Here is a 23,262-nt window from a genome sequence, read left to right as displayed (position 1 = left end):
CACCCCATGCCCCACTTCCCACCCCCAGTTTGCTCACCCTCCCACTCAGCTGCTCTCCACTCATACTCCAGCTCTGCTTTTACTCTCCATTTATTTATGACCTCTCCCAGTAGCATCTACTCCACTCACAACTGAAAAGAAGAAGCGAAACCACAGCACTGTGCGACTCACAGTCCATGTCATTCAGGACTTCCTCTGCGTCTCATCTTCTCTGCAAAAAGGTAGAAAAGCCTCAACTATTTTTGAATTATCTAGGTTTTCTTTTCTGCACAGTTTCAGGGTGAATGAGTCTGTCACAGCTTTGAAAAACACATTTTCTAAAATATGCTGTCGTAAAACCATTGAATTAAAACAGAGACGTGTCGAGCTTAAACTACTGCCAATATGAGCTCTAGTTGTTAGAGGAAAAATTGTCCAATTACTTGATTTATCTGTTGTGAAGGCTTGTGTTTGGCTTTCAGGTAGTTAAGAGGTAATACGCTGATCTTATCCCATGTTCACAACGTGTGGTGCACCAAAATGTCAAGCAAAAATAATTATGAGCTCATGGTAATAAATTAATGATCATCTCATAGTGGTGCAGCAGTGATGGGAGGCATTTGAAAATGGTGGCATTAGCACACCAGGGTTGTTCCTCACTTCCTCTAATTTTTCCCCCTCTGTTCACAAGTTGTAAAATTCACTTTTTTGGAAACAGACCCTGTTATGCTTTGTGTTGGCTGTCGACCTGTGATTTTTACAGAAGCATCTGGGATTCCCCTTGCATGAAATAATTTCACTTCTTCACTTTGTTCATTTCCTCTGCAGCTTCTCGTACAAAAAAAAACTTCCATTTTCGCTTCACTGACTCCTTCCAAGTTGTAACATGAGGCATTTTAGAAGAAACACTAGGAAGTTATAATAGATTTTATTTGTGAAAAAATATTTTTCCTGTGTGTTAAAAAAAAATCTTAATCACAGGGGCTAATTTTCTTTCACATATACACTCAAGCTTCATCAACTTGAGGCCTAAAAGTACTTGGGGAAAAAAGCTGACTTTATTTGTGAAACAAGGTTTGCTTCTATGACCCTCCCATACACAATCCAATTACAGAAGAACTAAATCTATGGTCCTTGTAGAATAGTTCGTAGTTTATTTTGTTTTTAATTTATTCAACCAATCTCCCTTCAAGAGTCTCAGTTTGGACGGAGAAAGCACATTGTTACAAGATGAAGTTTAGACTTTAACATCAAAATATGTTAACAAACATAAATAATGTATATATATATATATATAAATACTGTATGTAAATAATGTATACAATTGTATATATACAATTTGTGTCACACACACTCACACATATACTGTATATGAATATAATTGTATCTCATTCAAAATGTACAATTTGTGTCACACACCCACCCACACATATATATATCAATATATGGAGGTGGACATGGAGGTCTCACATTGGGTTTAAGCCGTTAAACCAAAGGTAATAATCTGAGTTTGTTGCAGATTATATGTTAGCATGTTTAATAACACATATATATATCAATATATGTGTGTGTGTGTGTGTGTGTGTGACACAAATTGTACATTTTCAATGAGATACAGTTAAAGGTTTGATAGTCAGAAAATACAGTCCTGGAGCTGTCACCTCCCATTTTCCCCATCACGGATAAAATGAAGAGAAGACGGGTGTAGAAACCTCAGCAAGGCACGCATATTTTAAGTCACTTTGCACACTTCAAGAGGACCCTTTCTCCAATAATCCATAATGCATAGCAGCTCCGGCTCTCCCTGGTGTTTCTCCCACCTTCTTGACGTCACTTGCCATTTATGATGGTTACTCTGGCAACGGCCAGCCTCCCCGAGAGATGTCTGGTGGATAAGACGGCCCAGATAAAGCCTTTTAAGGTTCGACTCTTGCTCCACCTTTTAATTGTCTTTGATACACTGGAAGTATTACATGAAGGCGGTCGGATAGTGTCACCATGAGTGGAGAAAAAAATGATAAAAACATGCATTGAAGATGTTCTACTATTTCTATTTGATTTGGTCAAGTATGAACTGCGGTCATCTTTGAAAATTCATAATTCCTAAGATTTGGTTATGGTTTGCTCTGAAGATCAGTGACATCAGAAACGTTGAGGTGTTTAATATGTTAGATCAATACCTGGCTCTCAGAAGTTCTTCAAGTAAATACGTAATTAGTAAATCAAATGAAAATAACAGAAATTATTATAAGCCTATTCATGTGAACGACCAGACCCTAAATTCCCTTTTGACTTGCAAACTTGTTGATGAACAAAACAACTGTTAATGCATTCTAATTTGCAAAAGTTTCTTCTTTTTTTGCATTTATGCAAAGCAGCATCTAACAAGAAGTAGGATTACTGCAGAAACCTGTTTGGGAGGAACTTCTCATGAGAATTAACGAGATGTTTCCAGTGAACCCTATAAAAACAACCTTCATATTCAAATAATGTAATTTTATCCACAGTACTGTTACTCTGTGTGTCGCTGAGTTCTGCTACTTGCTAAATTTGCATCCATGCAAATAAATTGTCTCACAGCAAGCCACATTACAAACAGGTTACAGTACACTGTATACAATGCCCGTCATGGGTTCCACTCTGCTATTAATAGCCTTCGCCACGTATTTGCTTTTCTTTTTTTTCCAGACACAAGGCTATTGATGTGCTATTTTTATATTGTCAATTTGCCCTACCTCCTTTCCTTGTGGTTGCCAAGCAATAGAACAGGGAACCTGATTGGCCAATGGGATGCTTTTGCTGACTGTGACACTCGACTGGCTGATGAAATTCACTCTTATTCTGCTTACTGGACTCTGAGAGCACAAGACTTAGTGTGTTATTTTGTAGTGTATTTTTTTTTAAGTATTTAAGGTAGTGCAAAAACTAAATAATTATTCTCCATTTACTAGTTTTCGCCAGTCATGCTTGCAAGGAAAAGAACCACATAATCCAAGATGCATTAATAATAACCCCATTCTAACATAATCTGCTATCATGTTAATTCTAATCCTCTTAATCTGTTTAGGGGTAAATTGGTGAGACACACCTAAACCACCGCTGTGTAAGTGAATTCAAATAGACTTAATCTGACCCCATGCATCTCCCAAAGGAAACCAAGGCCTGGTGAAACTTTCATCCTCCCTCAATTGATTATGGCTCGTGCAGAGATTTGGAAAAGCCTATCCCACTGCTCCCTTTCATAGGCCCTATAAAAAATTCATCCCGTCCTAATGGAGAGAGAGAGATAGAGAGAGATCCTTTTGAATGAGGCTGCTGCAGGCTAAGCACGCAGCGGCACAGCTGTCTCCTGGCACCATGCAAAATTAGACATTTGCATGCTTTGGATGTTATCCTAAAGCTAACTTATTAATGACTTTAGGTATTGGTTTTTATTCTTTTGTAACTACCAGAATATCTACACATGGATAAAAAAAGACTAATAAGGTTTTTCTTGTTCATTGCAGATTAGGTAAAAACTTTAGGTTGCATTTTATGCAAGTCTAAGGCTTATTTTATACAAGACAACTGAGTTAAAAGGTTGGTGACAGTTTTATATATAAAGCTTTGTCTAAGCTACTTATAAGGTCTGGCATATATGAGTTGAAGCTACATCTTATTTAACTCTTTATTTTTGCTTTTCAGATGTCTTGCTAAACTATTGTTTAAATATTACACAAAATATAAATCTAAAAACTTCTTCTGCTGAAGACTATCTTTAAAGAGGGTGATACCTGCTCTTTACACCAAACCCATAAAATACTATCCATAAAAAATATCATCCATGGCGGAGGCTGGTATTGAGTGTTTGGATAATACAATGGTAGAACATGATAAAATGCAAAGATTTAAATGTTTCGTGACCTGAGCAGACACAATGAGGAAGTGTCATATTCATAGAATAACTAGAAGTCTATCAATAAACAGAAGGTGGAGATGGGGTGGGAACAGTAAACAGCAGAGGGAAAAAGTCTTGGACCGAGCTTCCTTCTGCAGGATTATAACTGTAACCATTGTTTTTAAAAAAAACAAATATTAGCTGCAGTAATAAAAATGGAAGTCACTTAGTAGGGAACCACTGTTTCTTGCTTGGGAGTGTTTGTCTCTACGAATGTACAATTAGATTATAAAAACTCCAGGGTGACAAAAAGAATTTGGTTTCAAAAACAGGTAATTGGGCAGAATTTTAATATTGATTATATTATTATTATTATTATTGTCGTCTTTAATGGTGACCATTATGAGAGGTTCAATATAAGATGTTCGCGCTCTCTTGCTGCTATGATTATCAATAGGTAAAGGATCTCAATTTTAAGACACTTGCTGTGAAATCAATCACCTTTTCTATTTGTTTTGCTCTTTTTTCCCCCAGATTAAGGCTAAACGTTCACATGCCTCTGGTAACATCACACAAAGTGTAAGACAATTGATCAGAACCTTCATTTTTGTTTTGCCACAACCATTTAGTATAGTGTTTTTAATCAAATTCTTCCTTCAAAAGTCTCCCCTTCGACTCACCAATCATTTAGCCAAGTTGGCATAAAAAGGAAATGGTCAATATGTTGTATTAACACGGTTTTGAAGTCAGAGCCTAGCTATCACATTGTTCCAGGTAACACCTGTGGAAAGAAGTGAGGGGGAAAAAAATCCATCACTCTGCAATTAAAAAGAGAGGTTATAGTGTGAGGTCAAACAAGCAGAACCACTCTACTGGTAAAATGTATAACAATTTGACATGAAACAAGAAGAAAACACAATTTATACATTTCGGTAGTTTTAAATATGCACAGAAACCGTAAGGTTATTTATTACCATCCTCATTGGATGGTTCAATCTGTTGGTTCACTTACAGATTAATTTCTTGCTACTCAAATATTTTGTACCTGCTAAAGGAGGAAGGATTTAAAGTAATTCCCCGTTTCTTATGGGGTACTGAAAGAAAATGCGTTTATCCAATTTGTATTTAGCAGCAGGAGGTCACTTAGGTTCAAATTCTAGATTTTGTAAGGGTCAACTTAAATAGGGATAAGAACCAACGTAATGCAAATAGGGCATAATACTAATTTATGACAGAATAATTTTATTTTCACTCAAACTATTTGTGAGATTTGAGTGTTTTGTGACTGTCTCAATATTTCCTGAAAATACTTAACTACAAAGAAAAATAAACATATCAACAGCGGTTTAACTCTGACTATAAAATAGTTTGTTTATAGCCATGAAAGTGGAGTGGAAAGGGTGAAGGTAAAATAGTAGTATCATTTGTTAAACGACAGAATTGACCTGGAGCTCTATTCTTCTGCCTTGTGTGATGTCACTGACTCAAGTCAGCATAAAACGCAGAATTAGCAGTGATTTCTTTCCTGCCCTGTTTTAAAACTTCCCATTTTGTGAAATTCGGCAGTGAACATCTGTTTCATTACCCAGTTGTGGTCTTACTGTGTGTGTGTGTGTGTGGTGTGATCACTTGTTACAGAAAAAAAATACACAAATTTAATATTTAAATAAGTAAATAAATGTGCCGCACTTTTAAGGATTTTCTTTTTGTATTTATGAATAACTAAACCATAAGTGTTGCAACATTACAACTGCTCCTACTTTAATTGCTACTTTTTATTTTAAAACTGCTTTAGAGTTCTAATATTTGTTTCCCGTATCCCACTCGGTTCCTTTTTGTAGAGGGGCTGGCAGACTGTACCATTTTAGTGGGAGGGGACACAAACACTTTCAGACATTTTCCAAGTATGCTTAACAAGAAAAACCTTTCGAATCAAAAGCCTGTTTTCATTACTGACTTAAATATACATAGATTTAAAGGTAGAACATTTTTTAAATTCTGATTTTGTGATTAAATAGATTAAAATATGGAGCATGTAAACTAGTGTGCACCCCTCAATGTAGGCTGTTGCCATGTTCCCACTTTCATGGGTGTGGTGATTAGCCTGCTTGGTGAAAATTTCAGTCAAATCCGATCCGAGTGGGTGCTCCCTTCTGACCCCTAAAGCGGATTAAATTGTGTGGAAATTAACGCGGCTCCTCTCCACGGTCTCCCCCCCAGCTGAGGCCATGGTTGTCGTGTGAAAACATATCGGTGCCACTCGGACCGAAGGAACGGGACTGAGCCAGAACGCCTCTTTTTCAGGTGAGGACGTGCAGTCTCGTATTTCGTATTTTGGTTGTCTGCGTGTGTGTGTGTGTTTTTTTAAAGGCTATTTCCTGTTTTTGCTCGGAGCGGGTTTATTTTTGTTTTTGCAGCCTCGGTGGAGTCCAGAATTGCCCAGAACCATGAAATGTCCCCGGCGGCAGCGGTTGTGGCAGTTGAAGTAACTGCTCCCAGTCTTTTCAATGGCTCAATTCTGTGTTTTCCCCTCCTTGAAGCTTTCCATTGCCTACAAAATCCTAAACGCGGCTATCCAAACGCGGCCTTTTACCGCCTGTAGGGCGGAAACTACGAGCAAGAAAACTGTCACTAGTTTTTTTTTTTTTTTAACTTGTATTTACGTTTTTGTTTCCAGTTTTTCCCACAGTACTTTTAAGTTTTCTTGTTGCGCAGTCCTCTACGTAGCTTTCCCCCTGTTTCTTAGTAATTAATATACAGTCCGCCTTCCTATCAGTATCAACTGGTGGTGTGACGGGGGCCCTGCCTCATTCTCCACAGACGCATCTCCACAACATCAGCCTGTAAAAACAACACACTTTATTTGTCGCACAATCTCTTAACATGATTTAACTACGTTTTTGTCTGTGGTTGGGAGTCGGTGTTTGTCTGAAACTGTGAAGTAACAGTGAATCATGTCATCAATCTGCTGGTTTCATCATGTCATCAACAAGTGGTAACTAGTTTTGGTGGGTCTAGTATCGAAAAAAAAAGCCGAATATGTCAAATTTTAAGTCTCCTGTTTAACAACAGGTTCTTTGTTGGAGTAACTGCAAACGATTTATGTAAGGAACATTTAAAAAAGATAAGTGGGAGGAAAAGTAGTTTAAAATTTTTTTTAAATCAAATGTAGAATAGAAACAAGTTTTCAATAATTTTAGATGAGTTATGTTTGCTTTCTGGACTGTTAATCAAATGCTCTGATTAGTTTCCACACACAAAAAGTGGTTAAATGTTCTGCATGTTTATTGATTTCAGGTGGTAAACAAAATGAATGAATTACAAGATTACACCTGTTGATGCTACCCAAATATATGTCTTAACCTTTTTATGTAATTTTTTATTGACGTCAGAAAACGTCCATCCATGTATAAGCTATTGTTGATGCTTACATAGCTCTGCAACGGGCAAATGTGATTTTTATTTTTCTACAAAACGGGGGGGGGAAATTGTAGGGCTTTTATTTAGCCAACTGACAGGCAGTGTGCAGCATCTTGCTTTGGCTTCACTTGCGTCTAGTAAAATTAGACTTTTCACTTGTGTCTAATTTTTATTAGATTCAAGTCTAATATAGATTAAACTTTTATATTTGTGTATAAATGTCTACTATCAAGGCAGTTTAGGTTCCATTAAATTATACAGACTTTGCTTAAACCAAGGTCTGAAAAAAATTAGCTTTTGTGAAATTGAAACCTTTGACAGTGGTATCAGTCTCTCTTTTTTTATTACAATTAAGAATAAATTAGGGTTTTAAACTAGATTTGTGGTTCTTTAAATAAATATGATCTCAGGTGGTTTAGAGGCCAAACAATGAAATGTTTATCTAAAGTAAGCAAATTAGCCATAAAATGCAGTCTCTGATGTTGTTATAATTACATTTTTGAACAGCTTGGACAAAAGCTAAAAGTCAATGAAATTCCAGTAAATATTGACGCTTTACATTTAAAGGACATTAACTGGTTGACCAGAAGGAAGATGGTTAATGTTCACCTTACTGGAATCTTGATATAACTTTCTCCATTCTCCAGATGTTTAGTCAGTAGGAACAAGTTCACACCTGGCAGAGACACCCTTTAGATTCTTTAACTCATGTTATGACGTACAAAACTGTACTTGGTTTACTCCTCAGTAAGTGGGAGATGTTTAAAGTGTAATGTAGAGTAAGATACTGGTGGAAGATAAAGTCGGGGGAAAAACAAACCTCTTATCTTCAGAAAATGATAAGTAAAGGTCGAGTCATGGATATTCTGAATTATTTGAGCCTGTTTTTATTTTTAAATGCCTTACAATGACATTTGTTGCGACTTGACAGAATATGAATAAACTGAATTTGAAATGGAAAAGTGGCTGAACAAATTCAGTTTTCTTTTTGCTCACTTAGCCTCCGTTTCTTTAACCAAAACTATTGGCCAGTTGCATATGGGAAATTTGTTAATCAAGAACAAATGGAAATTAACTACCAAGCTAAGTTTTTATTATTGCAAATGTGATTTACACCTGTTTCCATCTATACAGACAAAATATTCATTTTTTTACTTCCTCTGTTTTTGTTGAGGGTTTTTATTATACTTGAGGAAACTATTTAACATTTCCTTTATCCCTTTTTAATTTGCATCCTTGTCTTTGTTTTTCCTGTATCACCAGCGTCCTTTGACTACTCTTTGCATTTCCGTAAGCATTAGAGCGGCAGACGCAGGAAGTAACTCAAATCTGAAAAATGGATTCGCCCTAATTAAGTTGTAATGCATACAGGAATAAAACAGAAAAAACAGACGGAATATTAAAACGAAACGGAAGTAAATGTAATGAGAGACAAAAGGGTGAAAAAAAAAAACCTAAATTAATTGAAAACATGTAGGACATGTTAAAAAAAGAGGAAAATTCCACGTGAAAATGGGTTTGCTAGATGTACGAAAAATACAGAGGGAAAGGAACACATTTATAATTTTCATTTATTTTAGTAGTATATTCCATATTGGGGTTATTATATGTTTTTGTATAAAAATCTACAATCTAGGCAGCTTAGGTTCCTTTAAAGATGTCCATTCTTTTATAAGATATCCACCTCAGGGTTTCCCTCAGTGTACTATAAGCCTGGTGGGCCACCAGGCTTTAATTGTGCCCCCACCATGCTAAGCATTGCTTATTTATTTCAGTTTTTTTATTATAATTTCCTCTTTTTAAGATTTTATACTTGTTATTTAGGTATTAATCTTCCAATAATGTCTTCCAAAAATGCATAACTATCAAGTTATATTTTCAAATTTCCTGTCAACTTTAAAAAACATTTAACTGAAAAACATGGTGGCCGGCTGGATGAATGACTGCCCTGGTGCCCCAAGCACAGGGGTTAGCAAGTTTTCTGGGGTAAACCCTGCACCTATATCCTTAACTTTACTTACTTAAACTTTATTTAATTTTGGGGGAAATTCTCTGTGATGCCCAGCTTTGTTACACCACTTCTGAATGAACTCCTGGAAATAAAGTGGAATAAAAACATTCAGGATTGACAACATCCTGAATCAAGAAATATAGCCAGCAAACTTTTTTGACTGTACAATAGTGTAAAATGTATCTGTCCCTTTGCCTTTCTCATGTTCTTCCCTCTTTTTATTATGTAGAGCTGTTATTGTTAAGAAAACTACAACTTAAAACTTTGTAGGATAATTCACCTAATGGCTCTTCTCAAGATAACAGCCTCCTTCCTGTTTTGGTTTCTGATTGAGCAGTAGTTTCTTCATAATGTGAACAAGTCCTTTCATGTAGTTCTTGAAATCAAATGATGTGTTGCCTAATGTCCCTCTCCACCACCACCACCAGTATCAGCACCATCTCATTTGAACGTTTACTGTTATGTTACTCATTGCAGTATTGTTTAACAAAAGCGCTTTCTAAACCCATTATGAGCACAAGCAGCCCTGTGTGATGCCTCGGCCTATGGAGGCATATAGCATAACAGATGGATGGCTGTTTTAGAGTAGAGATGCCTCTGATTCAGGCTGATGCTGAGCTCCTCCTCGGATGCGTCAGAGTGACGTTGTTATGGGCAGCTGAATGCATTGCAATGCCTCAGCAAAGGCTTAAATAAATGAGCTCACAATGAGCAGTCCATTGAATCCATCTTGTCAGCTGAGAGGAGCAACAGGCTACATCAGTGGATTTTAGACATTTTAAAAATGGCTTCTCTGGACAAATTTTTAAAGAATTATGAAAGTATTCACAATTATGCTATTCTATAATGACCAAGTGTTTCAGTATGGACATATGTAGGCCTGTGTTGGCCCTAATATTTGAATTATTGAACGTGGATCTAAAAATTTAATCTCAGTACGTTGGATTTGTGGATCGCAGTAAAATGGGGTGGAAAATCAGCAGACTACGGGGTCGGGGAAGTGCAAACATCTCAGAGGAATCTCTGAGTGCTTTGTGACCCACATTCAGGCTCCCCAAGGTAAAGGAAGTGGCAACTTGCACGTGCATAAATACACAAGCATGCGTTTGCAAATGAATGCTTAATCTGACACACTTAGATCTGCTCACATAATGTACTCTCGCTCTCAAATGGTTTCTGTTGTACATATTGTCTAATATGCCGTCCAGATCGGCCCACACGATGCGCAGACACTCGTTCGGAGCTCGCACGCACAGCGGTGGGCCGTGCCAGCAGCGCAATGCGACAACACAAAAGGCTGATTGAGTAAGGAAAGGTCAGGGCCCAGTTCAGATGGCCTTTTGAACCAGAGTGAGGGTGTTTGAAGAGATAGACCACCCTCCAAGCTGCCACCCAGCCCCTGAAATCCCCCTGGAGGGCCTGGATGGCAGCATTGTACCCTCGCAGCCCAAAACAGGGAACCTTTGTTTGTCTTATGGAGGTGCTGCTATTCTTTTTCCGTATACCTGTTGAACTTACATTATTTCTGTCTCTGTGTTGCAGGTGTCAGCTGGTCAAGCGTTTTGTGTGTGTGAGCGTGTAAGTGAGTGTGTGCGCGAGCAGGCTCGTGTATTTTCTCAACCCAGCCAGTATTCACAGAGGACTGTGTCCTGACCGCATCTCACAGGGACAATGAGTGAGCTCGAACAGTTGCGGCAGGAAGCCGAGCAACTACGCAACCAGATTCGGGTAAAACAACTAAAAAAGAATAACTTGGAAGTGACTCGCACAGCTTCAGCTGAAACCATTTCTCATGAAACTTTTGAATTTCCTTCATTCTTGATTTCTCCTTGTAGGATGCCAGGAAAGCCTGCAGTGATTCCACTCTGTCACAGGTGAGGGACCTACTTACACAAAAAACACTTTGTTTATTTTTTTGTTTTTCATTTTATTGTTGTTTTTTGAGACAAGGTGTAATTTTGTCAACCAATTTTTCTTACTGAAACAAGCTGCGTACAGGGTCTTCGACAGTGCATAGAAAAATACATTTCCTTCCCTACAAATGAAGATGAGTTGGTTGTAAGAGCTTTGTTCTGGTGACAGTTGTGGCAAGGCTGTAAATGTCAGTTTTCTAACAATTTACTGCAGGGAAAGTCTAATTCTATTTATGTTAAATACACTAAAAGTGAGCATTAAGCATTACTCTTAGTGAAACTCTGTAAAAACTGGAGACTACTACTTGGTTTGGAAAAATGTGGTATCTGTGCATCGGTACTGACAAATGACTTGCCACTTAATCTACTGTGAATTGCTAAAATATTAAATGTCTTACAATTAATGTCAAAATATATATTGGAGCTGATCAATGTTGGAGTCAAATGAGTGACAGAGATAAAGCCTAAACACACAGTCACAAAGACAGTGGAATGACACAGAAATGATGACAATGAAAATGTTTTGGTATAGCTGTACAAAAAAAGTAAATTAAAACTTAAAAACGAAGAAAATATGAATATTTAAGCACAATTTAAAAGTGATTTAAACATTTATTAGAGACACATCTTCACTACATATGTATGCAAATTGTAGCCAAGATGCTCAACATAGGAAATTATGACAACTTATTTTATTCAGTCAGACCTAAAACATGTCTATGTATGATTTGTGTGCTAAACTACAGTTTGTGAACAAACTCAGTGAAAGAATTGCCTATTGAGCCTTTGTTTTCAAATAATGCTATGAGTAAACTCTGTGCCCAATGTGTTGTTACAGTTTGCAGACGTAGCAGCTTAAAGTAATGAAATACTCATGAAACATTGCTTTGCTGAACTGGATGATTTATCATTTGGTGATCAGAGAAATATCACAAGTGAAATTCTCTGTTTTTCAGACTTAAGGAACCACTTTGGTCTGGAGCTCTTTATTTTACATGAATATGGTTTTACTACAGGCATAATTGTGTATTTGTACAAAACACCGGAGACTTCTCTAGCCGTGTTTCTTTGACATCCACTTTCACTTCTAGAGTGCGACACTGATCGTCTCCCCCAAGATCAAAATCTCTGAGTAGCGAAAGATCGTATCAGTTTTTTAACATGGTAACTCTCTTCATTGTAGGCTGCTGAGCTTTATTTTAATTTTTGAAACAAAACATCATGCACATGCCCCTCTGGTATGTCCTCCACATTTGCATATGTTATAAATAATCATGGTCGGCCAAATTGGAACCACATTGAAGTCATTTTTACTTGACGTATCTAGCAGTTTTTTTTACTTGGTGGTTTATCTTGCTGTTAAGCACATTTTTGCACTCTTTAAACATAATTTTAATAAACATTCAGCAATATGTTATGATTTAATTCTAATCAAACACACGAAATAGATTAAGACTCTGGATATTTTTATTTTTAAGCTTTGGATCAGGTAGTAGACTGTGTTTAAGGGCCAAACCAGTACCACCAGTTGCCTGCAAAAGAAGCTGCTTTACTTTACTGGCTTTTATGGCAATTTGTTGAAGAAAACCTTCTTAAGGCAACGAACTGCTTCAGGCTGAATGTTGGACTGGCCCAGTCAAAGTCCATATCTAAATCCAATTTAGATATTGAATTAAGTCAGCTAGTATCTGGTGTTCTGAAATTAAATTCACAGCGGTGCATTAATTGCCGTTAATTGTATTTTATTCATTCTAATTGAATATTTGAAGCTTGTTTTACCATTTAGACTTCACTGTGCATAAATAAAAGTCCAGGAAATCCTGATATAAATGTTTTTTTTTTGTTTTTTTTAAGTATCATCCTGTTTTTGCTGCCTCAGCTTGTGTCCAGTTCTGGCATCAGTCTTTCCCTCCAGTGTAACCAGTGACCCGTCTTCCTGTGTTTATGCAGATCACAGCTGGTCTGGACTCGGTGGGCCGGATACAGATGCGGACACGACGCACTCTCAGGGGACACCTGGCCAAGATATATGCAATGCACTGGGGGAGTGAATCCAGGTAAGGACTCTCTTTGTCATTTGTAGATATTTATGTTAATCGGGTTTTTTGTTTGTTTGTTTTTGCAAGAGTTGTGTATTTAAAAAATTTCATTTAAAAGCTGTGATTTGGCTTTGTTTAGATTTTTGCCTTTGCAGTATCTATTTCCTCCATTTGCTGCCTTAATTTGTTCAGTCAGCTCCAGTGTAATCTATCTGCAGTCAGTTCCAAAGTTCAAAGTAAGAAAAAGAACCAAAAATATTCAATCATCTTCCATCTATATTTATGATCCTGGCTGCAGCATTGAATACTTTGGCTGCTGTAGAAGCACCACTGAAAAGTTCTGGTTCAAGTACTTTGTAGTGCAGCAAAAATAAAGTATTTTTTAATTAGTGGTAATTAAATATTTTCCTTTTGTTCTATTGTGTGTTTGTGTCACTCTTTCTTTCTCTATCAATGCAATGCAATGTGACAGTGACGACAGTCCCAGGTCTGGGGCTGAACAACAATCAGTTCCATCTGTTCTCCCACTCCTCTCTCTACTAATATGACTAATATTACCATAATCACCTTTTACTATCACGTTAACAAGGCACCAGCAATGTTTTACCTCTTTGCTATGAGCACAGCAGCGACATATGGCAGAAAACGCTTTTCTTATTACAGATGCAGTTTCTAAGATCTCAGTTTTTACTGCTGTTTTCTTGCAAATCTAACATTGCAAGATTCTGTAGTCTACAAATGTTCATTAAACTAGATCTTATAAACTGCTTTTTTTTCTAACAATTTGCTGCAAATATGCACACTGAGAGGCACCAAGAATTAACAGTTAGGATTATAGTTCACAATAAGTATGCATGCAGTGCACTAATCTTGAGCCATAGAAAGTATTTTTTGTTTCCACAAGCTGCATATACTAATTTGATCTGGATCAAAATTACACAAGTATATATTTTTTCAACTAAAAAAGGAAGGTAATAAAGGCCTTTGCCTCAAAAAAAAATAAAAAAATACAAGAATGTCAATCAGCAAGACATGCACAACCAGTGATTTTGATCCATTTGTGTTGGGTGTTTGATATGAGGGAAATCTTTACAGCTGTGAGAATAGCTTTGGTGTTTCTTAATGAATCCACCAACTCTCATTAATGTAATACAACATGATATTTTTATGCTTTTGAAAGATGCAATGGTGCTTAATGGCACACTTGGACTTATGTAAAGGCCTGATCTCTGTGGCTGCTCCTTAAGATGTGTGTTCGGTTGAAGGTGTGAGTGTGCATAGGCGTGCCGAGCACCTACTACGTGACCCCCCAGGGGACCAGTATTTGTTTTGTATACAGCCACTGACATTTGAGGACTACGGCTCTCCTCTTGATTGTACTGCAGCACCATCAAACCACTTCCTTTACCCGGAGAGGCGGAAACACCCCATCAGGATGAGAGGGAGGGGTTCCAGCTGTTCCTGCATCTGCGCCATCTAGAGCCCCCCCGCCCACCTCCACCTAGCTACTCAAATTTTCCTCCCAGCTTAGATTAAGTCACCCACAGTTTTGGCTTTTGCATAAGTGAAGGTTTGAATATTAGTTGGGTTGGGACATGCAGAGGAAAAAGAGGAGTAAGAGATTGGTGACGCTAAATGCTTTTTAACCTCCAGGCTGACGATCCAGCACAGCAGTGTTTAAGGTGGCTGCCACTCATTGCTTATAATAAACAAGGTGCATGTAGCTTAGATTGTGCTTGATAATGTGAATCTGAGCGGAGTGTCATGCTGATGTGCTTCACCTGCCTCCAGGTTACTGGTCAGTGCCTCACAAGATGGAAAGCTGATCATCTGGGACAGCTACACAACAAACAAGGTGTGTAGACTTAATAATGGCTGACAGCTGAAATTATTTAAGTATAATCTGAAGTGTCTTGTGATGATTTGTTCCAATAAGTGTGTGTTTAGTCATAGATGTTTTTTGGAAGAAAGGGGGAAAAACTTTTTTATGTTCATAAGTGGACAGTTTTATTGTAATATAACCTTAGTAAAAGTCTGTTTTAAAAAAATTATTTCCTTTATTGCAATAGCATATGATCATATGGAGTATGGGGGGAAAGTTTGAGTTACCAAATTCAAAACTATTAAATTTATTTATAATTAGATTATGGATAATCTTTCTAACCAGCCCCATGATATCTTGGGGTTTAGTCAAATTCATTTAGCATTTTTGGTTTCAGAGTTGCTAACAGATAAAAATTATTAAAATACAATGCAAAATTAAAAAGATAATCATTTGCTTTTTTTTCCTCACATTGTTATTGCAGTGAAGAATGAAGCGTTTGCAGTATTCTAAACAGAAGTGTTTTCTAGGATGAAAGTGTAGCAGGGTAAAGACAAGAAAACATGCAATTTAAATAATGAGTTTTACAAGAAATAACTTTTCACTTTGATATGTCCAACTCTGCAGTAAGAGGGATAACGTTTATAAAGCTGTTTTATATTTTTGCACAGGAATAAGAATCAGAAGTTGATTAGAAGTAATGTAGTGAAATTATGCAAGTGCAATAAAACCTGATTTTCATTTACTGTCGATGAAGCTGCTACATCGTTTAGAAAGCAGATTTAGTGATCTAGATTGTGGTGTAGTTGTTGCAATGAGTGCAAAGCAGTTTGTATAAAAGACGCAAGCCTTTATTTGGACCCTAAGCTTTGTAGGAAATCTGCAGTTTTCTGTCACTAACTCTTGTTTGAATTTAGATGCATGCTATCCCACTGCGTTCTTCATGGGTGATGACGTGCGCCTACGCCCCCTCTGGGAACTATGTGGCCTGCGGAGGCCTGGACAACATTTGCTCTATATACAGTCTGAAGACCCGGGAGGGCAACGTGCGGGTCACCCGAGAGCTACCAGGACACACAGGTAGGGGGGATTTTTTATTTATTTTTTTCACACTTTGCCACATTTTGTATTGTCTCCCCTGGTTACAATGGCAGTAAAACTTGTTTTACATTGAGTTTTCAGGAAAAATTAGTTCTGTTCTGATATAGGTTCTCTGTTTATGTTCAGGTTATTTGTCTTGTTGTCGCTTCTTGGACGACTCCCAGATACTAACGAGCTCTGGAGACACCACCTGGTGAGCAGACCCCACATTCAAAACACTGCAGCGCCCATTGAGTACAGACAGAGGATACTTCAGGATTTACATGATTAAACTGCAGTACTCTGTGCATTTATTTAGTGCTGGTATATTTTGGTTTCATTGGGTTTGTCTCTTTAAGAGTAAAAAACAAAAACTGTTTGGGTCACTAGTATAAAATTTTTTTACTCGTTCTCTTTTTTTTTTCTATTTTAAAGTGCATTATGGGACATAGAGACGGGCCAGCAGGCCACCTCCTTCACCGGCCACACAGGTGATGTGATGAGCCTGTCTCTTAGCCCAGACTTCCGGACTTTTGTGTCCGGCGCCTGTGACGCCACCTCCAAGCTGTGGGACATCCGTGATGGGATGTGCAGGCAGTCTTTCACTGGCCACGTGTCTGACATCAACGCCGTCTGTGTGAGTTCTGCAACTTTAGCCTCAGACAAATTCAAGTTTGGAGGATTGTGCTTTTTTCTGGACAAGAAAAAAAACAAAACAAAGCAGGCACAACACTATCTGAACAGTTAAAGTTTTAGCAGTTTCTTTTTCTTTCTGCAGTTTTTCCCCAACGGTAATGCATTCGGCACAGGCTCGGACGACGCCACCTGCAGGCTGTTTGACCTACGTGCCGACCAGGAGCTGATGACCTACAGCCATGACAACATCATCTGCGGCATCACCTCTGTGGCATTCTCCAAGAGCGGCCGTCTGCTGTTAGCCGGCTACGACGACTTCAACTGCAACGTGTGGGACACTCTGAAAGGGGATAGAGCAGGTATGAGACAAATGACCAGGCTTCAGCTCCCACGGCGTAATGTCGATGAACACAGTCTGTCTTTAATTGTAAATGCTCTTCCTTTTTAGGTAGCCAGGTAAACATTTTTGTTTCTGCTCTTATTTCACCCTATATATCTGGTGAAATAAGAAGCAAGAATTCAGTTTTAAAAAATGAGCTCTACAAGTTGGCAGTAACTTAAAATCAAATCTGTGAGAAATCTGATTTAAAGTCAGGTTATGTGATTTTTGAATTCCAAACTGGATTCCAAAGACTTTATTGGTCAGCTGTCTGTGCTTTGAATTGATATGCTCTGTAGTCTATTTATGGAGCACTGTCTCAGTAAAAGGTTTTTTAATGTGGAACAAAGGTAATAGCAGTATAATGCAAAAAAGTTCAAATTTAACTGCAAGGAAACGCATCTAAAAACATAAGTTTAAGACGGACGTATCTTGGAGAAACTTCCAGAAACTAGACTCCATAATATCTAAAAGCAGCCTCTGTTTTTTTTTCTTCATTTGACTCGTACATTACAATTTTTCTGTTATTTCTGTAAACTTCTTGCTGTTGCTATACTTTATGTTTGATTAATACATGTTTGACTGCATTAGCCTTGTAGAGCCACATAATATGTACTCAACTTGTTGAAATGGGCTTTATTTAGCAAAATCTGTAAAAGAAGCATAATCCTTCCACTTCAGTTCTGCTTTACTTTGTGTTGACCAGTCACATAAAATCCCAGTAAAACACTTTGTTTCTAACTTCAGTGTGACGAAAACAGATTCATGAAAACCCTTGTAAGCCTCTGTACTTGCGTGACCAGCCTGCGGCTCTGCTTCGTCTTCCTCCTCCTGCAGGCGTCCTCGCCGGCCACGACAATCGTGTGAGCTGCTTAGGAGTGACCTCTGACGGCATGGCCGTGGCCACCGGATCCTGGGACAGTTTCCTCCGGATCTGGAACTAAACTCAGCGTCTCGCCTGATGTACTCGATCACTGCCCGCCACCCTGGGTCTGCAGCCCCCCCGACTCCCCCGCTGGGCTGGACCGCAGGGAGTGCATTTCTGAAGCCCTTCTCACTCCTCCGAGCTGAAGACTTTCTTGACGTTTTTAGTTTTTTTTCTCAGCAGAGCTGTCACGAAGCCACAAAAACCTCTTTATAAAAAGCCGTCAAATTGAAACCATGAAATTATTTCTAATGAAAATAACTGAAAGATATTTTTAATTTCCTTTTTCTTTTTAAGGGCATTAAAGTGCATTTGTGGCCATGAGTACAAAACAAAATTAGTATCAGTGTGTAATATGTAAATGTATATATAAAGGCAGTATATATGTATAGCATTATGTGTGTATATATGCATCATATATGCATATATAATGTGTGTATGTATATATTTTTGTAGTTCATTTGCCTATCGAGGTATTTTTGTTGCTTTTCCTTTTTGTTTTACGATAAATAGACATAACCGCAGAATGCCAGAAACATTAGCGAACTTTAATTAAAGGAAAATGAGAATAAGCCTTTTCACTCAGTTACGAGTCAAAATTTAGCCTGGCTACATTCTTTATTATTATTATTATTAAAGGCATATTTAGGTTTTTATTTTGGCATTAGTTGAGTCAAAATATTCATTTTGTTTTGGAAGGGAATCAAGAGATTGAGATTTCAGGAGGAGCTTCAATCCAATATTTTTTCTTTTTTTTTCTTCTTTTTGTCTGGATCAAGCTTTAACTCCAAAGTAGAAACTGCTAAAGCTCAGGCTACAGTAGGCGGGGAAGGAAACGATCCGAGGCTTCGGTTTGACCTCCGCTCTTTTGGATTGGTGGTTTCAGATCATCGAATTCTGAATATCGGGACAACTACATCCATTCCATGCAAATCGGCTGTAGCTTGACTGGTAAACGGAGGTCGTAATAGCCCTACCTCACGTGATCTGCAGGAGATTCGTCTTTCCTTCAACATTGGGACAAGCTTCGGTTATTTATATACATTATGATGGCAACTTAAATACAAGCCGAAGCTGGTTTCTCCCTGCAATCCTGACACAACTCTGCCCAAGGACAAAAAAAAAAATAATTGAGTTTGTCTGACCAGAATCTACAGGAGCTTCTTGTTGGGACTGTGAAGGACTGTAGCAGCCTGAGAAAACAGGGAAAAAGATGTCAGAGCTTGCCGTGTCAGTTCAGTATTTGTTTCCCTCCTGAATGAAGGATTGAACTTATTTTTGTCATCAAGGTGTGAGAAAAGCAGCAGAAAATATGTTAGCCACTTCAAAATCACACCAGTGCCATAGCAAGCCTGCTACAAAAAAAAAGGACACAAACATTTAAACCTTTAGCATTTTGTTTCTCACCAAAAACACATCATAAACTTTTAATCTAACTAGTGAAGAACATACACCTAATAGAGAGCTAGAAGCGCACGCACAAGCAGTAGTATAGTACAGATTTTGTGATATTGAGGTTTCTCGTTATCCATTTTGCATTTAAGAACCTTGAAACAAAACCCAGATCTTGTGTGAGTTGGACCTATCAGCTGTCTCAGGTGCCTATCTGTGATTCTAAACTTTTGGAGCTTGTGGGCTGGACAGAGGAGGGTTTGCGACGAGGCACTGCTGTCTCCGTTTTGCCTTAGTACGCCGTTCAAAATGGAGGGTGATATTAGCTAAGAATAGAAACGTTTTCTCTTTTATTTTACACAAACTCCCCACATTGATCCTACAGTCTGGAATTTGATTTGTTGGTTTTCCAAACAAACAAATTTTTCTGGAAATATATCTAGAAAAATATATTTCTCTAGATATTTTTCCCTGATTTATTGATAACATGGAAAGTGTGTGTGTGTGTAAGTAAATAGGATGTTGTATTCATCTATCAGTCAGTTTGGACATCTGTCCATTAATCTGTCATCCATGTATCATCCTGTCAATCCATGCATCTGTTTGTCCATCCACCAGTGCATCTGTCCGCTCGTCCATTCTTCTAACCAACTGATTTATCCTTCAATCCATTCATCCATTTATAAACTCATTCATCAGTTCCTCCACTGGCCGGTCTCCAGTAGCTGCCCGTCTGTGCATCAAACAATTCATCCTTTAACCCATTTATTTATAAATCAATCTGGCCATCCTTCAGTTTATCGACCCTACAAATAATCCATCAATTTCTCTGTCTGAGCCAATCTATTTATCAGATATCTCTTCATCAAACCATCCATGCGTTCCACAGATTGTCTATTTTTCAATCATCCAACAAGAAATCTTTCCTTCTTTACCACCTTGTTTTCTATATGCCATATCTAAAGCCTGTCTACTGAGGGGAAATGTCTAAAATTGATAGTAAATGTTTGTCTTTATACTCGAACCATGGCTCAGAAATGACTTGTAAAGTGTGGCGTTTAGGAGCCGTGTGAGTGAGAAGATTCTTTCCTCCCAACAGAAGCAAACACTGATTCCAGTGAACACTAAGACGAACGCTTAGAGGAAAACCGCATGCAGCTCCTCACCGCTTCTTAATGCCTCACTTCTTTTATTCTTTGTATTTTTTTTTTTTTATGTACAAATCTGCTTTCAATTAACACAGAAACGTTTGTATTTCTGGTTGGTTCAGCCGTCAGTTATTCCCTCTTTTAAAGAGCCGTGGTTCTGGTCAACATTTCATTTTAAAGGGTTCATGTGATTTTACTCTTCTTTTGAAGTTAAATAACTCATCCTGAGGGAATGTTTGTGAACAGCAGATGGTTAGTAGGATATCCTGGAGAGACGTATAGGATGTGAAATGTCTTGCATATCAGTTTTGACGAAGGCTTGTGTGTGTTGGGTAGAGGGACCGGGTGTAATCTGATGTTCAAGTGTTACTTCCTCATTCATCTGTGCCAATGTGCTCCACAGACCCTGAGCTGTGAACCGAAAACTAGTCTGTAAAATAAAAAAAACCCAACAAAAAACCCATTGCTAGCGTTAATCAAGTGCCAACTTTCTCTGTCATTTTCCACCCAATCTGTTGTCTGATCTGATAGGTTGACTGCTTCTGTCTCAGTGAGTTTTGTAACCATAAGTGTCATTTCCGCTACCAAGCTCAAAGACATTGATATGTTTATGTGTTAATTACAGGACTAAAAGGTTTGGATTTAAAGAGACGGGACATCATTGTGGGAGTACTCTCTCTCTCTCTCTCTCTCTGACGGTTCAACAAGAAGATGCTTGAAGAAACATTTAATGTTTTTGGTCTAATTTTCTCTTAACTCCATCAGCAGTAGATTCTTGACATTGTGGCTTTTCTTAACCTATTAAAATGTAACTTGAGCTGCATTCTTTAGTTCTATTTTTTTTTTTATCTCTGAACACTAATGCAGCAGGAATTTGTCTGCATGTTAACTCTCAAACATAGCTGGTTTTAATCAAACCAGTCATAACCAAATATATATGTTCTGTTGTGCAGGATGAATATTTTTACCACTTTAGGAAGCGACTGAATCTAAACTGAAAAGTGGATCATTTTAAAGTAAAAAAAAACAACCCAATAACATCTGATTAGGAGTTCCCCTTGCAGTCTATGATGCTGCTTTGGTCAGAATGGCAGATCCAGCAGCTGCAGTTTTCTCAGCTGGGAAGCTGGTCAGTCCAGTATCTGGACCATTGCTAGGAACTTTGAGCATTCCAGTAAACACACATTTGGACTCCTGGACAGCTAACCATAGGCTGATTGAGGATATCAAGCTATACCAAAGCAAAAAAATGTTTCAAAACTGTTCATATCATTTACATCCTAATTGTTTTATTCTTGAAAAAAAAATCCTGCTGAATTGACTGGCGTTTTCTCCAGCTGTGTTGACCATAAAAGCAACAGCAACCTATTGCTGTGGGCTGCTGGTCAGCTTGCTGAAAAAGCACCACTGCTCTTCTTCCTTGCTTACTAGAAATGGTAATAGTGTGGAAACGATGAAGAACTGTTTTAAAATGATTATAATTTTAACGTGTAGCATAATTCATAACGGCCTAGGATTATTTCCCATTATCACTGGTTGTATCTTTGTATTATGTTGGATGTTTCTTCTCATCTTCACTAAATGTTGAACATGTCAGTTTCTCACTGTGTTGCTGTATGAATCTTAAAAAAAAGAAGAAACACCAGGACCCTTAACAGCTGACAGCCAGTATGAGATGATAATATTCGGTAAACAAACCTTTTATCCCTGTATATTTCTGCATTGTCAGCCGCTGGAGCCTGGAGTAGAAACACTCTCATGTGCCTGTGCAGTTCACTCATGCAGGTCGAACAGTAAACCTGTAAATCCAACAACGGTGCTTTTCATCAGTGTTGCGTCCCCGAATGTTTGGGGTTTTTCCCCCTCCAGCTTTCTGACTGATCAGGTCGGCTGATGTTACAAACTGATCACATGCGTGCGCTCAGAGCCAGAGGTTCAGTGTTGAACAGGTAACGTCTTTCATGTGTCTGACAGTTTGGTCCTGTCGCTGCTGCATGAGTTCAGTCTGTAATCGAGCTCCAGTTTTATTTACAGTACGACAAAAATGTCAACATTTTGACACCCCTGCTTCTTCTATTAAAATTTTTTTTGTTGCACTAACACCACAGAACTGCACTGCTCTTTGACTACAGCCTACTGTCCTGACATTCTGGTTTTTTATTTGAGGTTTTTCCTTTATTTATTTGTTTATTTGAAGCCATTAAAGACCGGGGACTTGGTGCCATCATAACTCTCTTTACAGTGCTATTGTGTGAAATTATAATCACTTGTTATGAGATAATTTTTATAGTCTTTTTCACACCAGACCTTTTTTTGTATTTGTACAGTGGCTTGGTGATACTATGTTGCCATGAGTTATTGTAACCAATAAAAAAGCTTTTAATCAACAATATCAAGTCTCACTGATTTTTTTAAATTATTTTTTATTTTAAGTTTTTGCTCATAAAAGCCTTAAAGCATATTGTACCCCATTGTAAAATGGTTTTTAAAATACTATTACTGCATAGTGTAACTGCATTAAAAACCACTGTTAGGATGACGCCCGTGCTTTATTTTATTTGATTCATTTTTATGTTATCTAATGCATTTCACATTAATGTTCGATAACCCCAGCGTACTGCCCTGTTTTGCTGCATATTAT

The 23,262-nt window shown here is 37.9% G+C and overlaps 1 protein-coding gene across 2 annotated transcripts; it reads left to right on the top strand.

Moving 5' to 3' along the window:
* Positions 1 to 97: 97 nt before the first annotated feature.
* LOC116726095 (guanine nucleotide-binding protein subunit beta-4) lies at positions 98 to 23,013 on the top strand. Of its 2 annotated transcripts, none has more exons than XM_032572617.1 (11): positions 98 to 221; positions 6,077 to 6,160; positions 10,830 to 11,015; positions 11,123 to 11,161; positions 13,151 to 13,257; positions 15,031 to 15,094; positions 15,979 to 16,141; positions 16,289 to 16,355; positions 16,577 to 16,778; positions 16,920 to 17,136; positions 17,994 to 23,013. In XM_032572617.1, exons 3-11 carry the CDS (start codon positions 10,959 to 10,961, stop codon positions 18,098 to 18,100), a joined length of 1,023 nt encoding a protein of 340 aa, XP_032428508.1. In that variant the 5' UTR covers positions 98 to 221; positions 6,077 to 6,160; positions 10,830 to 10,958; the 3' UTR covers positions 18,101 to 23,013. The 2 variants fall into 2 exon arrangements, with proteins under 2 accessions (XP_032428508.1, XP_032428509.1); XM_032572618.1 differs by lacking the exon at positions 98 to 221 and having other exon boundaries at positions 5,943 to 6,160; positions 10,830 to 10,865; positions 10,954 to 11,015.
* Positions 23,014 to 23,262: the final 249 nt, after the last annotated feature.

The sequence above is a fragment of the Xiphophorus hellerii genome, chromosome 9, assembly GCF_003331165.1.
Source record: "Xiphophorus hellerii strain 12219 chromosome 9, Xiphophorus_hellerii-4.1, whole genome shotgun sequence".
NCBI lineage: Eukaryota > Metazoa > Chordata > Actinopteri > Cyprinodontiformes > Poeciliidae > Xiphophorus > Xiphophorus hellerii.
This window is presented reverse-complemented; position numbering and strand designations above follow the sequence as displayed.